Source organism: Lycium barbarum, chromosome 6, assembly GCF_019175385.1.
Source record: "Lycium barbarum isolate Lr01 chromosome 6, ASM1917538v2, whole genome shotgun sequence".
Classification (NCBI taxonomy): domain Eukaryota; kingdom Viridiplantae; phylum Streptophyta; class Magnoliopsida; order Solanales; family Solanaceae; genus Lycium; species Lycium barbarum.
The window spans coordinates 124,352,531-124,369,707 of record NC_083342.1 but is presented as its reverse complement, the minus strand read 5'-3'; the positions used below and the strand labels follow the sequence as shown (position 1 = coordinate 124,369,707).

General features: G+C 34.3%; 2 protein-coding genes across 2 annotated transcripts; both read right to left on the bottom strand.

The window, feature by feature from the left end:
* Window positions 1–1,020: 1,020 nt before the first annotated feature.
* Window positions 1,021–2,056, bottom strand: LOC132600122 (germin-like protein subfamily 1 member 18). The gene is made up of 2 exons (XM_060313232.1): window positions 1,874–2,056; window positions 1,021–1,758 (listed from the first exon to the last, which is right to left on the bottom strand). Exons 1-2 carry the CDS (start codon window positions 1,995–1,997, stop codon window positions 1,196–1,198), a joined length of 687 nt encoding a protein of 228 aa, XP_060169215.1. The 5' UTR covers window positions 1,998–2,056; the 3' UTR covers window positions 1,021–1,195.
* A 9,622-nt stretch (window positions 2,057–11,678) lies between these two features.
* Window positions 11,679–16,844, bottom strand: LOC132598585 (disease resistance protein RPV1-like). The gene is made up of 5 exons (XM_060311545.1): window positions 15,926–16,844; window positions 14,132–15,227; window positions 13,660–14,055; window positions 12,658–13,566; window positions 11,679–12,500 (listed from the first exon to the last, which is right to left on the bottom strand). The coding sequence occupies exons 1-5, from the start codon at window positions 16,453–16,455 to the stop codon at window positions 11,943–11,945; spliced, it is 3,489 nt and encodes a 1,162-aa protein (XP_060167528.1). The 5' UTR covers window positions 16,456–16,844; the 3' UTR covers window positions 11,679–11,942.
* Between the last annotated feature and the right edge of the window lie 333 nt (window positions 16,845–17,177).

The window sequence follows — 17,177 nt, the reverse complement described above, 5'->3', positions numbered from 1 at the left end:
TATTGTTTGAAAAGATAGTAATTTATAGAGTTGTATCAAGTAAAATTTTCATTTGCATAATGACACTTGAAGACATTAAATTCAATAGTCTTTTTAGTCCATGCTACCTCCAGGTGAGATTTCGTCACCGCTTGATATTATTATTATTATTGTTACTTGCTATTATATTTTGTTAGTTTTAAAAGCAAAAAATATATAAAAGGAAGATCCGAACACACACATACACACACACAAAAAAAAAAAAAAAAAAAAAGAGAAGGGGCAAGTTCGTAAAGTTATTGCAAATGCGTAAAAGCACGAAGCCCAAAGGTGGCCCAAAAAGAAACCAAAAAAGTCGGCCCGTCAAAAATATGACACATACGCTGAAGGGTCATTTGCAATTTGTCCCTTCTTTGTGCTGGTCTTTAATTTTTGTCCCTTAGGACAAATAACTTTTTCACATGACATAAGTTTATATTTTCGCATTATAGTATTCCACAAGTTATGCGCCCTTAAACAACTTATGCCCCGCTAGGCATAAGTTCAATTTTGAAGGACAAAAATTAAAAACCAACCCATTTGAAGAACAAACCGTGCACTTTCTCCACTACGAGGCTAATTACGGGGTAAGGCATTAAAAATACATGACATCTATATTTTGTGTTTCGCTTGCTACAAATCCATGAATTTAAATGTTAGCATATAATAACAGTTTAAAGTTTTTTTTTGTTTTTGTTTTTTTATTTCTTATGTTATCAGTATGATATAACTTGTAGTTAGTTGCCAATTTTATTAAGTTAACAAGTTAATGGTTAATTTATTATACAAATTTGCATATAATTAATTTATGAATGATCGATTGGCTAAATAATTGCATAAACTTAAACTCAATTTTGACAAAAAAAAGTAGCCTTTAATATCTTTACGCATAGAAAAGTGGATGGTGATAATGCATGGTATACATAAAGTATACCAATTATACAAGCACTCTGCCACGTTTTCTTCCGCTTGTTCTTTGTTCCAGAAAAAGGGAACAAAATATCACACACAACAAACTTAATTTTATTGCATAATAAGCCATAATATATCCTCATCCAATACATCACACTAAAATGGAGAGGAAATCCCGCCGTACGTCGGTAAGATTACTTATTTATGTCACACAAGCAAATAGAACATAAATATTTGTAGATGAATATATTTTGAAATTAACTTTTTAGTTGTTGTCCCACCAGAATTGTGATTGGAGATAATCCACAACTTTCTTTTCAACTTGGAACGCTTTTGTGAGAACAAAAGGATTGATTGGTGGCTCTGAGCCAAATACTGCATTTGCTATAGTGATAACTCCTGCATTTTGACTACTGAGTCCAGACATTGCAACAGCTTTAGTCTTTCCAATATTCAATTGAAAATGAATAAGACCAAATGGGAAAACGAACACATCTCCAGCCTTTAGAATCTTGGTAAAGAGTCTATTCTTCATATTTGGGCCAGGGTTTGAAAGGACAAAGCCAACATAGAGTGTGCCTTCAAGGACAGTAATAAGCTCGGTGCCTCGGGGGTGAGTATGAGGTGGGTTGAGACCATATGGTGCATAATCAATACGTGCTAACGAAATGCCCAGAGTGTTGAGTCCAGGTAAATTGTTGACGTTCACATTAGTTACAGCAGATCCAACTTGATTTGAAGTGTTTCCAGGCATGTTTATACCAGAGAAAAGGAAATCATCTGCCACAACCTTCATTGGATCCTTGCAAATTTTTCCATTCACAAAAACTGCAAAAGAATCTCTAATTAATTAAGAAAATAACAAAAGGGCTATAATAAATGTGCATAGAACTTCATAAAAAAAATATAAACATCATGATTGTAATTTGATATAATAATTTACCAGCAGCCTTGTAGTCGTCAACAGCAACACATATATCCTGGAGAGGACTAGGATCAAATGCATGGCTCATTGAAGATAACACAGCCATAATGGCAATGGTTAATCCAAATGATTTATGAGCCATTGCTACTAGAAATAAACTATCTTATGAAACAATTCAAATTAAATGATCTTTAATTTGCTCTGTTGATTTTTGACAAACATAACAAGAAAGAGCTGCGTATTTATAGATGAATATTTGTTTGAATTGGTCGTTAATTTCCCATAAACAAATTGTGGATTAGTCTTCTGGATTAACAAGTCATCGATGGTAATTAATTTTTTAATCACTTGAATTTTTAATTCAAGCTTCCTTGAACAACTACAAAGGCTAAATTTATTTACCTGGGACTCAGCTAATCCGTACGTCCATTTGAAATAGTCATGAAAATGAGGAAGATAGATCGAGGAAAAGGAGATTAGGTTGAGAAATAAGATATGATAGCAACTTCCCAAGTTAAAATGAATTTACAATAATCTGAAATGAATTAGTAATCTAAATCTTTATTGACATTATCAGAAACTAGAACTTATTTCCTTGTTGAGTTGGAAAATCAGATCAACCACCGCATTGATTTATTAAACTACAGTTTCACATTTAAATTCAATTAAACTGATCATGACTACGTTGGTTACGTGCGAGAACAGTTCATTCATCTCAACAATAACAACCTGGAAGTTTATTATTTTAACACTAATTTCACTGCATGCTTACAAGCTTCTCGTTTTAATCCATAAAAGCACTAATTAAAAATTAACTACTATTATACATATGTACTTTTGGCCACAATGATATAAAGTTGTTTCTTTCTATGATCTAGAATATAGTTATATATACTAGTCAGAGTATGCAGTTTATGAGTCCTATGGTGCCCAACCAATAAAAGAAGAGGAAGATAGTACTAAGCTAACAGAAGGCTTCCTCTCTTCACCTGCTAATGTTTTATTAAAATTCAATATATCTGTTACTTTGACTTTGAAGAGGGTGGCTTCTAATTATATAACACACAGGACCAGACATATTTGTGGATACATATATGTACGTATGTACTATATATGTATGTATAAAAATAAGTATAGATTAGTAAGACCAAATTAAGGTCTTCTTTGTTTGGTTGTGATCGATCGCATGTACAATATAACCAAGATTTTTAGAAATAAGTAACAAAGAACTTTTACTTTGTGTCCTGTATTTTTCTAAGAGTTGTATATTGCATCATGGATTAATATCCCTGTTGAAAATATAAACGACTCTTAGTACACTTTTTATTGTATTTTATACAGTATTTGCTTGAGATGAGTTTGTGGAGTAATATGGTCAATATGCATTTGAGTTCAAATTATTTGTGACTGAGATATAGTTATTGTATTGCTCCTATAGGAGTAATACATATGTATATGTGGGAATTTATATGTTAGGGGATAACCTGATGATAAAAAAATCACAGTTGAAAAAGGAACACCTTTCATTTAAGAAGAAGTCACCAATATAATCATCAATTTTAAGAAGAAGTCACCAATTTAATCATCAATCATAATAATCAATGGAGTACAAAAAAAAGTAACAATAAAGTGAAAAGTTAGACTTAACAAGTCAATTTCCCCTTAAACAAATTGTACATTAGGTTTCTGCAGTATCAATTCATCAATGTCTAATTTTTTTTCAACACACCTGAATATTAAAGCTTTCTTCAACAACTACAAAGACCAAATCTTTATTACCTTATAATTTGAAAAATTAAGATTTGACAGTTAATGACTAACTTTCCAAGAGAGGAAAAAAGAAAAGATTAGGCTTAATACCTAGATGGACCCTTAAACTTGGCATGTTTTGTAAGATAGACATATAAACTTATAAGGTGACCAGATAGACACTTAAACTTACTCAAAGTGTATTTTTCAAGTTTTTCAGTTGTTTTGAAAACAAAAACTATATTTTTCAAACACTCACAATTTTCATGGCCAAACAAGCCCTAAATATATCACAATTTTTTTTTTAAAATGCAAAAATAAGGCAAACGCATATACATGAGACTATAAATGTGCACTTAAACCAATAAATACTCGCTAATCGCAATTTTGCAGCTTTCAATTAACTCGGTTTTTTTTTTACACTTGAATAATTAAAAAACAATAACTTTAACCAATAAAAATCCTTAAAAAAAGAAATTTCAAATTAAGAAATTTCTTTTTTTTAAGGATTTTCTTCTCGGCTTTACAGTTTTCTTAATTTGAAATTTCTTTTATACTTGAAATACTGAACTTAGAAATTTCTTAATTTGAAATTTCTTTTTTTTAAGGATTTTTATTGGTTAAAGTTATTGTTTTTTAATTATTCAAGTGTAAAAAAAAAACCGAGTTAATTGAAAGCTGCAAAATTGCGATTAGCGAGTATTTATTGGTTTAAGTGCACATTTATAGTCTCATGTATATGCGTTTGCCTTATTTTTGTATTTTAAAAAAAATAAAAATTGTGATATATTTAGGGCTTGTTTGGCCATGAAAATTGTGAGTGTTTGAAAAATATAGTTTTTGTTTTCAAAACAACTGAAAAACTTGAAAAATACACTTTGAGTAAGTTTAAGTGTCTATCTGGTCACCTTATAAGTTTATATGCTTATCTTACAAAACATGTCAAGTTTAAGGGTTCATCTAGGTATTAAGCCAAAAGATTATAACCTAAGAGATGTAGACTGAGAAGCATTATATTGGACGAGCGAATAAATAATGTGTACAATAATCCATTGATTTAATTAGTCTAAAATCTTCATTGGTACATATTAAACCACTGTACTATTAAAGTTAAAATTTATTAAATTGATGACTACGTTGGTTTGCACGCGAGAGGAAAATTCACTCATCCCAACATGATTACATGAAGACCTTTGAAGTTTCTTAATTTTGAACTAATACCATGCATATTACAAGCTTGTCATTGTAATTTAAAAAGGAGTAATATTTGAAAATAACTATATACCGTGTCACAACTCACACCTAGCTATCTATAGCAGTTATTTTCTACAACATTTTATTGTAACGGTCAAGTTTATTTGGAATCCATTATCGTATACATGTAACAACTCCAAATTCACGACACAAACTGCAACTCAGAATTACAATAGAAAAATGGAATTAACAAGGTAATTGTAGAACAACAATCTATCGGTAAAACTAGGGGTGTACATGGACCGGGTTGGTTCGGATTTTTTAAACACCAAACCAAACCAATTGTGTCGGGTTTTTAAATTTATACACCAAACCAATAAAATTCAGGTTTTTTCAACCTCGGGTTTTCTCGGGTTATTCGGTTTTCTCGGGTTTTTCGGATGTTTTTTCGGAATAGTCTTGATACAAAACATATAACTTTTACTTCAAATATTTATTTAGTCCTAGTAAGATACAACTATATAATTAAGGTGTTTCTTAAGAAAATAACACAAAATGTGAGAAAAGTGATGACATTGTATTTAAATATTCAACAAAAGCTAATAAAATCGGTTAAAATAAATATTGCTAATTAACAAGCCGTAAAGAAAATGACCATAATTTTAAAATACTAAGTCATGCTAAAATAAGTACGGCTAATAAGTATTAATTACATGACAAAGAAAAAAAAACTTAAGTTATGTATTTTCACTCTCTAAATCAATTATGCAAAACCAAAGAATAGATATCCAACGTTATTGTCATTCCTAGTGGTAAATTGAATTTCTTTTGTTAGCATTAGTGTTGAGTTGGTTTTGGTTTGGACTTTATTTGAGTTACTAACATCCATAGAATATAAAACTTATTGACATTCAAAATTCTAAGTTCAAGCTTGAATAATATGATAATAGATAAAAAACTACGAAAAAATTTAAGAAATATTTATAAATTACATTACAAATAAATATTTTTATGTATAAAATATTTTTAAAATTGAATACATGTAATGTCGGGTAGGTTTGGTTCGGTTTGACCTTTTTTAGTTAAAACCAAACCAAACCAATTATGGTCGGGTTTTTTTTTCCAACACCAAACCAAGTCAAACCAAACCACTAGTCGGGTTTTTTTCTCAGTTTATCGGTTTGGTGCGGTTTGTTGGTTTACTTTGTACACCCCTAGGTAAAGCGATAGGAAAAATTAAAGAAGATAACGAAAAGAAAACCAGAAGGGGATGAGAAACATAGGCTCAGAGAAAGGGGATGTGAGGAACAAACATTTTTCTGAACAATAAGCATAACCATTCTTTTCAACCCCTAGTCCTTTTTAACTAGTTTCTAAATGGGCCTGGATTCTAAATAAAACTATTCAACATTTTACTCGGCCCTAAAATCCCAATTGGATCAATCGTACATTTTTTTTTGTTGTACGGATTGACCTGCAAAGGCGTCGGTCTTTAATTTTTGCCCCTCAAATTGATGGTCTTTAATTTTTATCCTTCGCGTAAAAAGTGGCCGAAAATACCCTGAGGTTCTAGGTTCGAACCCTCGCTCAGTGAAAAAAAAATTAAGGCTACGCGAAAATTCTGCCTTATAAAGTAGAATTTGCCTTGCGAAATTTTGCAAGGCATTTTTTTTTTTAACTCTGCTGGAATTCTACAAGCTCCAATAGGCCTAATCTTGCTATGAAATTCTGTCTTGCGATTTTGTTTGGACTGAGTCGGGGTTCGAACCCATTACCTCGGGGTATTTTAGGCGAAAGGAAAAAATTAAAGACCAACATCTGAGGGGCAAAAATTTAACACCACCCCGAATAGGTAAATCGTGCAAATTGCCCTCAGTCGTATTTACCACTTTTATCCCATAGGCTCTTATGGAGTCAATTTGGTTCACAACACTTATGTTACATTATTTGTTCTCTACAACAACATCTTGCTATAGCAACTAAAAAAATCTGAATAAACGACACCATACCAATATCAATATGTATCTTGGCCTCAATAATATAAAATTTGTTTCTTTATATGATCTCTGGCACATAATTTCCCCAAGTCACAATAGTTGTAGCAGAGTAAGCTAGAAGATGACCAATCCCGCCCCATCATGATTGGTGTCGAGTCCGTTGTGAGAGGCGCTTAAAAGGCCGTTAAGGCATTACACTCACGGGGGAGCCCGCTCCTTTCTGTCTTTTCATTGTCCGCCTCCGCCCGAACAGATACGCACTAACCCACCGGGGAGCTCGCTCGATTCGTAGATTGGTCCGACTCGTAATTCACTTCTGACCCCGTGTTCGATAGCCCGACCGTAGTGATGTTAATTGTGGTTACATTCAGAGCATGGGGGCAGTTTAAGAGTCCTACAATAATGAAAAACACAAAATATAACTCCATCCGTTTCAATTTATGTGACACTCTTCCCTTTTAGTTAGTCAAAAAAAAAAAAAAAAGACAACTCATTTAGTAACAATTTAATTTTAAACTTTTCATTTTATTCTTAATGAGATGATTTATAGCCATACAAATATTTATGGCTTATTTTATACCGCAAATTTCAAAGTCTTCCTTTCATTCTTAAACTCCGTGCCTATTCACCTGCTAATATTTTAGTATTCAATTACTCAATAGTACTATATTTGTTACTTCGACTTGGTGGGGTTGGGGGGCGGCTTCTAATAATACACACGGCCACACATCAAACATAGAGTTAGGACTTTCATTAAAGAGATTTAAAAAATAAAGAAGTAAACACACAATGAATTCAAAAAGACGCAACATCTATTACTATAAATATATATAGATAAAGAACAATTTCGACCTAGTATATATATAGTGTAATTTTTCAACGAAGGGTTCGGATAAACTACCTTGTGTCCCTTAACTCCGCCCATGCCATACATAAAGTTGTGTGTGTGTGTGTGTAGGTATGCATATTAGGTGTGACCAAACTAGCCCATAAACATATGACCCCAACCCGCCCAAGTCTATGAGGTTAGTGACTCACTCATTTATTAACTCAATTCATTTTAACCCCACCAATCAGCCTACTTAAAAGTTGGGCTGATTTGAACTAAATATGCAGGTGTCATTTGCACTTTTTGTCCCTATTTTGTGTTGGCCTTTAATATGCAGCCCAAATTGATCCATGAGAATCTCTGTCAAAGTAAATTATAATTTTTTTTTTGGTATGTTATATATAGGCATAAAAACACCTTATTAATTTTATTTAGTAATTAAACAAATATTAAGAAAACAAACAAACAAATTAAAACTCGGTAAATGTTGAACGTGTTGCTATGACCTCTTTGTTTAGCCCATCTTGACCAAGCTCATTTCAACTCAGGTGGCTCTTGGACAGTTTAATAACTCAACCATTTATTAACTCAACCTTTGTGATCTTTCTAATTTCAACTATAAAGTCATTAGTTGACATTAATAAAGTGTAACGACCTGTTTGGTTGTTATAGCCTTTTTGGTATTTTCGCCCTTTCCCGAGCAGTGATTAGCTCATTTTTGACCCGAGGGAACCGTTGGCACGCTTTTCGAGGTGTCTAGACCGGGATTCGGGCAACTTTTGTGAAATATAGGCTTAAAGTGAAAGCGAGTTGACCCAAAGTTGACTCGGTCAACGAGTGCTCCGTTGGGAATTCCGAGGCCACGGGCGCGTTCGTAGCATGTTTTTATGTGTCTATGTGTATGGTATGTGAGCAGATGGCCTCGGGGACTAGTCAGAAAATCGGATCAAATGGTGAAAATTAGGAAAATTTTTTGGTGTCTGGCGCCTGCTGTAGCGGCTCCAGGACCGCTGTAGCGGTGTGGTTGCCGCTGTAGCGGTGTGGTGGCCGCTGCAGCAGTGTGGTTGCCGCTGCAGCGGCTAGTTGAATTCTAGCTAGACTGCCATAGCGGTCTGAGCACCGCTGGGGCGGCGCGATGGCTGCTGTAGCGGCATAACTGTACCAGAATACCGTTTTTATTTCATAAACCCTTAGACATTTCCCATAACTGATGAGGAGGATGCTAGGCAAGTATTTGCTTATCAATCTCAACATCATCTCATTAATGGAGTTGATATCTCTGCTTTTCAGGTGGCTAGAGGTTTATACTTTCTTTGTCATCATGATACTGATATCTACCAAGAGAACTCAAAGAATGATGGTTGGCGCACCAATGGTTGGTTAGATTTCTTGTTCAAGGATTCTGAAGAAGATACCAATATAGATGATGCAGCTTCTAATTCGATGCTAACACAAGGAGATGATAAGACGTTTTCATGAATCCCCTAGTTTATAATGACCTTTGTATGGAATAATGAGGTTGGCGAGAATTATTTGATCAAGTAGTGGTTCTCTGCATCTTCTCGGATGTTTGATAGAGTTACCTTTTGTTTTTGTGTTTTCCCTTGATTATATAAATCTAATCCCATTTGTTAGAAAAATGAGCAGCATGAACTCTGAACAAATTCACTTCCACTTTACACTTCCCTTAGCAGAAGTTTCCTTTAGAGTAAGGACTATATTGGATTAAAGAATAGAGAAGAAAAGACAATCGAAGGTGTTCTTTCCCTCTTTAAAATGGCAAATGACGCATCAAAATTACTTTATCAAAATACCATACCTTTTTGATGAGTTAAGTGTGGGGTTCAGCCCCTATTTTGAGGAAGAAAAAATCTTCCTTGTCCGTGGCAAAGTCAAAAATGTGGGCAAGAATTTCAAAGGGAATCTTTTGCTTTTGAAATTTGAGACCAGCCAAATGGCACCGGCCAATTAATGTCACGAACAAAAATTGACACTCTTCATCCCTATAAAATGAAAGTATTACACCTCACTCTCATAGAATTATATCTGAGTATCAGAGAGTAGAGTGAGGCATGTTATAGACTGCATAAAAAAATAGACTGTGAAAAAAAATAAAGTGTGATCGATATTATAGTGAAATGGAAAAATCAAAAGAGGATTATTTCTTTTGAGTGTGTAGTGGTCTTTGGAGTATTTATACTCGTGACTACACAGTGTAAAATTTCTTACTATAGTGATATCAGTTGCTTCTCTTGGCCTTTGATTTTTTTCCTTATTCAGAATGGTTGGTTTCCACGTAAAATTTTAGTGTCATTATTGCTTCATTTTATTCTTGTTGATTGATCATAACTTAGTGTTCCGCATTTATCACTAATATTGTGAATATTATTTTTAAATTTATTTCCAACATTAAGTGACTTTGAGAATTTGTCCCCTTTCCTTATGATAAAGGAAAAGGTGGAATGTAGTATTTGTTCTTTCCTTCATACGTGTCATATTAGGGTAATTTCATGAATGTGATCTCTTTTGAGTTGCTATCTTTTTCTTTTGGGATCCGTATAATATTATAACTATATATAAGAGGGGATAAGTGTTTTTTTTAGTCCTCACGGGATTATATCTGTCATTTATTATAGTACAAAATTGACATTTCATTATTTTGATGCTTACACTTGTTGAAAAAATTACCTTTGCCCGGTATATTCCCACCTTTTTGCCCTCATTAATTTCTTAATACCACTCCCACTTGGACCTTCCTAATTGGTGAGTTGTTTGACTTTTTGTGATCTCTTCTTGAACTTTATTAGCTTACGTTATATTATTTGCCCTTATTCTTGTAAAATTGCAAAAACTTTGCAACAAAATTTTCTTTTCCAATTAGAGATAGATTTGAACATGTGTCATCTTATGCGCTTACATCTGTCCTAGAATCAATATTAGTTATAGTTTATAAATCTTTTACTTTATGTACTTTAATTATTACTTGCCCTATCCCGATTTATGTGATACAATTAAAATTTTGATATTTAAATTTCTAAATTTTGATCGTGCATCCGAACATAGAAGCTTTAACTTTTTTTTTTTTTTAAAGAAAATTCATATATTTGAAAACTACGTAACAAGGAGTACTGTAAATCACAATAATTAACGACTTAAAATAATTAAAAAGCATATCAATAAATTTCGATAAAAGAAAACTTCATTGACTCTCGAAATTCCCATAAATTGGACGGAGGGAGTATTTATCACTGCTCTTATAAAAGTATTAACTAATTCCTTTATATATTACACATGATAAATCTGTCAAGTTCTTATATGATGAGCTTACATTAGTATGACTTTAGGTTAAATTAGAGTTGTGAATGTAGTTTTGTGTTGTTTATTGATTTCAACTAAAAATCGTAGAACAAACATACCTGGTTCCAGGGGCGGGGGGAGGAAGGGCTAAGGGGATTCATCAGAACCCCCTTCGATGGATAATTATACTGTTTATTTATGGTTAAAATTATTTTTTATATATATATATATATATAGTAGACGTTGAACCCCTTTGGCTTCTTCATGTGTTTACTTTTTCATATTTTGAACCCCCTTAGTGAAAATTCTGACTCCGCCACTGCCTGATTCCGAGCTTTAGAATTAGTTGAGACTTGAGAGATAATTTCAATAGAAATAAAAATACCCAAAGCGATAAAGGAAAATAAAGAAGAAACCTTGTTAAAAAAATGATTAGCTTCGTCAAACAATCCTGCTCCTTGAATATCAAAATATCTTTCTATGACAAGTTGATTAATCAATACTGATTTAGTTCAAAAGAAATGATTAATCCTGCATATAGTAAAGCTCAAGTCGAATTATTGAAGAATATTATATCATACAGTTGCATTTGTTGGAAATAAAATGAAAAAAAAACTCTAAAATAAGAAGAATGTTCTTTTTAACTCCCAAATACTTTTGTATGATTAATTTTTAGGAGTTTGCATTTGATAACTTAATGCCACAAAGAATGAACCAAAAAATAATTAACAATTTAACTTTTAAGGTCGGTTAATGTCACTATTAAGTTAATAGAGTGTTTCAGACAGATTTCTTGAAAATTAGAAAAGTGTCTATCATTACAAAAAAAAATTATGAATAAGATGACGACAGAAGTACTGATTGTCATCCAAATTCCACATAAATAATTCCTTCTAGAAAATAAAATTTCAAATGAGGGAAGAGAAAGGAATATACTTGGGGAGATGGCTAAGAAGACGTCATATTTTACATCCGACTCCTCCAAAGATTTTACCGGGTATGTATTCCCCATTCATGGATCTCATGGTATGTAGGGCAAAATGAAGTCCAAGCCAATTCCCATATGGCCAAAGCAGTATAAATCTACAAGCCCTTGACGTTCACTAGGGATTATCCCCTGATAAGGATAATCTCGCTGCATTTCTTGACAGTTTGAGTTTGGCACCATGTCTTCTTGCTCACCATGCATTAAGTGAATACCAATTTCCTTGATGCTAAAACCAGCCATAGTAAGAACCGTGACATTCAAGGTGTCACCAGTATCCAGCTGACTCCGAAATTTCCAGTGGCTGAACCATAACATTTCTTTCTGGGCTTCAGGAAGACCATAGCAAGTCGGGCTATAAATCAGTTTTACATTCTTCTGCTCGTTATGAATTATCAAATAAAATTGGATACCCTTTCGCCAGACTTTCCAGTCAATTGTGTATGCTGAGCACACAGTTATGCCCTGGATCTTGAGATCAGGAGGTGAAGGGACAGTGAAAGATATTGTTGCTCTAGCACTCTTGTAACAAAACCAATTAGGAACCTTGCTTCCCGGAAGAAATATGCTGATCAATCCTTCTTCAAACAACGCCTGTTTCATGAAGTATCTCATTAAATATGACAAAAAACAAAAGAAAGAACCAACAGGTACAGGTGTTACATGAAGAAGTTTGACCAAGTACACGAAAGTAGATCCGTCAACCCCTTCTTGGGGGGTGGGAGTGGGGGAATGGAAGAGGAGAAAGTACCTTTACTGGTCCTCTACTTTCTGTATTAGTTGAATTGTTATACAATTTCACTTCAAAGCTTCCGACAGAATCCAACATGCTTAATTCCAATGACTTCATTGTTTTCTCAATTCCTCCCATGGCTTCCAACTTGAATCTTCCCTCCATATCAGTGAGTTCTTTACAGCCATTTAAATGGAGAAGTGGTGCACGGCACCCTACTGATAGATATGTTACTCGTTCTAGGGAAGTGCAGTAGCCTACCCTCAAATTATGGACACGAGGTAGGTCTATGAGAGATCTAAGCATTGTACAAGAACCTAATTCGAGTTTTTTGAGCCCGGAAAGAGTTCTGATGCAATCTGGAAGGCAACTAATTGGATTTTCACTAAGGTCTAGGTCCTGCAACAAGATTAAATTACTGACGTCCCTAGGAAAAGCAACTTCAGATAGATTGCACCCAGATAGACTTATATTAACCAAAGACTTTGGCAAAGAAACCCATGGAAGCTCTAGAACTTTTTTTGGCCTAGAAACGTAAGACCAGATGAATGCATGCCATGTTGCTTTCTGCTTTCTCGCAGAGGCTAGTTGACTCATTGGGATTTCATTAGCACGAAACACTGTCAAGGATTTCATCCTCCACAGATCTCTTGGCAACTCTACAAGATTTGAGCAACCAGATATTATAAGGGTTTTAAGAACTTTTAGCTTGCATATCTCTCTGGGTAGTTTCTTTAGTCTCTTGCAGTTTTTGATATTCAAGAAAATGAGCCGAGCCTCTAAAGTTCCAATGGATTCATGAACCTCAATTAGATTGACACATTCTTTTAGAACAAGCTTCTCCAGTATTGGGAGTCCTGAAAAATCAGGAGTTCTGAGAAGAGAATGAGAATGGCTGAGGTTGAGAATTTTTACCAGCGGAAGCACCTACAATGAAAAAGATCTTAAAAACGATGAGTAATGAGCTATTGGTGTTTACAAAAAGTGGAGGAAACTAATAACACAAAGCAATTTCCGTACCCTTCTTCCATCCCACGGTCTTTCCAAACAGCTGTTCCGCATGTCAAGAACAGTCAAGCTCTCCAATGGAAAATCATTTGGGATACACTTCCAAGGAAAACCTCTCCAATATAGCCACCTCAGGCTCTTGGGAAAATCTTTATAAGCACCATTTAGATGTGTATAATTGATCTGAAGTAGTCTTAGCTTGTTCATAACTGTAAAGGTATCAGTTCTCAGTTTAATCTCATTAAAGGTTTTTGAAGAAAACTTGATGGGATGCCTGGAGAAACCGAACCGATAACTCTTAACTTCTTTAGACAACCACTTTCTTCCACTGCTAGAACTTCCCATGAAAGATTGGTCTTCCCTAACCATATTCATGTCGAAGAAAAGACCTTCAATTGTCTCTGAGCCCTGAAAATAATAATTAGATAAGAGCTCAGCAGTATCCAAAATAAAAGGAAACATACACCAGAAAGGGAATTCTTACCATGTTTTCTCTCAATACATTAAATGAATCTTTATAGTGCCACAATCGGGTACGTCTCCCAGACTTCTTGGGTGATTCTTGACGGACTATTTCTCTGCCCATATCTCGAAGCATTTGATGCATTATCAACTTGTTACCCTCAATTGCCAACAAGGATCTATCTACGAGATTCTGAATCCCAACTCTTGTGTAAATATAGGATTCGTCTAATACTGCAATAACATAATCTTTATCCTTTCTTGTAAAGAAGCAGGCAATGTCAAGGAACAAACTCTTATCATGATCATCTTTTAATGAGTCGTACCCCAATTTTAGTTTTTTAATTATCTGGCTCGCAGGAATGGCTTCCAACTTGTCTAACGCACTTTTCCATACATCGATATTTTTCCCACGAAGAGAAGAACCCAAAACTTGAAGTGCCAGAGGAAGCCCTCCACAATGCTTTACCACCCTTGTTGATAGTACCATGTACTCGTCAGCTGGATGGTCCTCCCCAAAGGAATACCAACTGAAAAGCTCCAATGATTCATCATTCCCCATTTTCCTGACTTCATGGACTTTCTGAATTTCATGAACCTTCAGCAAGCATGAATTCTTAGTTGTTATGATTATTTTACTTCCTGGACAGAACCAATTTTTCATACCAATTATAGTGTGTATTTGTTCTTGTTGATCAACGTCATCCAATATGACCAGAACTCTCCTAGAACAAATAGCATCTCTTATCTTGATGATCCCTTCATCAGTATCTTGTATTTTACACTTTATCCCAGTTAGATCATAAAGGAGCTGCTTCTGTAAGCGAATTAAGCCATCAGGTTGCTGAGAAATATCTTTGATATTTGCAAGAAAGCTACTACCTTCAAATCTTCTAAAGTTTGTAGTGAAAACATATTTGGCAACAGTTGTCTTCCCAATCCCGCTCATCCCGCAAATTGCCGTAACATTATCATCATGCGATCCGTCTTGCAACCATGAAACAATATCTTTGACCCGTGAACTCATCCCAACCAGGTAAGGCGCAACACTTGAGATTGTGCGGTTCAATTTATCCTCAATGAGCTGAAGAATCTCTTCAATGGAATCTGACCCCTTCCTAATCAATTGTCAAGTAGCAAATGGTTGGCCAAAAATATCACATCTGACTTTAACGACTTATAAAGGCATTTCTATTCAAGCAATCAAAGCAAACAACTGTGTAACCACTCCAGCTCATATATTGTTGAATCCGAAGTAATTGGAATTTATGATTATTTTCTTGTCTTGTAATAAAATCGGAAAGCAAAAAAATGAATAAAGGAAATCCAGCATTTTAGCTCAAGCCAAGACAGACGGACACGAAATTTATCTATCCCAACCTATTTATGAAACTAATTACGAAATTTATCTATCCCAACCTATTTATGAAATTAATTTGACCCCTAATTTCATTTCCTTTCTGATGAAATCAGTTTGTACCGTACAAATACTTGGATGTGTAAATGAAAAGATCCTAAAGCTCAAGTTGTCAATAACACATCAATAATTTTTGAGACTTCAAGCACATCTAAATTCCAAGGATATTAATGTACTGAGAAAGAACCAGTAGTTCACTCTCCTCCTTTTCTTTTTTCCTTAAATAGCTTTAACTTTGCTTTAATGATTTTATAAATTCCTCAAGAAATGCACCTCAAATAACAATATGCAAGGAGGAACGAGTTCAAAAAAGTCACCTGAAAACTGAATCTCAATATATTCTTGATTACTTTGCAGTATGAAGAAATCTACTGGTTGTGAAAAGAAACAAAAACTTACCCATCCTCTTGATTGTTCACTAGAACACCACCCAAATCTGCAACCTCTCCAAGAGTTGCTCTCCATTTTTTAACCTTATCCATCCACTCCCTCTTTCCTTCTTCATCACTTTCAGCTTCAATTTGCCTCTCGTATCTCGTAAATGCTTCTGCAAAGCTCCTTTTCTGATATTTAACTTCAGAAGGATCCACATGATAAAACACAGGAAGAATTGCATGCCCTTTGGTCCTCTTATGTTCAAGGATTTTGACAAGTTCATCAAGGCACCATGTTGAAGTAGCATAGTTCTTCGAGATGATAATTATTGAACTCCTCGAATTTATGATTGCACGCTCTAATTCCATCTTAATATTTTCCCCTCTCTCAATCTCATTGTCATCCTTAAAAGTGCGCCACCCGGCACCTACCAAAGCAGCATAAAGCTGATCAGTAAAAGTTTTGCGTGTGTCTTCACCTCTGAAACTCAAGAACACATGATAAATGGATGGAGAAACAAAAGAGGAGGATGTTTGTTGTCTTTCAGAACCCATCAGATCAAGTTGACCAATCCTCAAGTGGTCACAACAAGAAAATGCAAACTAATGAAAAGCTAATCAGGGTAGTTCCTTTGTCTGCTAATAAATTACTCCGTAATAAAGTTGATTCTTTATTAAATTAGTAGTAAAATCATCAGCCTTGGATCAATGGACGTGAGTCCAACTTCTGCCTCTACCATAAATAAGGAATTAAATTAATCAAAGATGATATAGGAATCTGTGCTGTTTTATTATCAAAATGTTAAAGAGGTCTATTGCTTAATTAACTAATCCTTGTTGATTACTAGTTTATTCAGGACAGTGTTCTTTCCACATAGAGCATCTAATGCAATATAATAACCACCTCTCTTGACAAATTATACGGTCTCAATTGGGAACTTCAAATTTTCTAACCCTGCCTACACCATAATTATAAGAAAAGAAAAAAAAGTTGCTATCTTTTTCATGATTCGCTCCAGCACTTCTCTTTTGGCCTGTGATGCAGCATTAGAAGCAAAGTATGTAATTTGGTTGGTGCATGAAACAAATAAGATGGTTTCAAGATTACATAATGGTCTAAGAACCCTCTGTAATCCATTTTTTTTTATACATAATACATGTACTGTGGGGTCATCCACCCCCATACCCATGATTTAAGGGAAATGTTTATTTCCTTTGACAAAGTGTGTGAAAGTGATCAGCACCGATTTCCTTTAGCAGACACAATCTTTGAATTG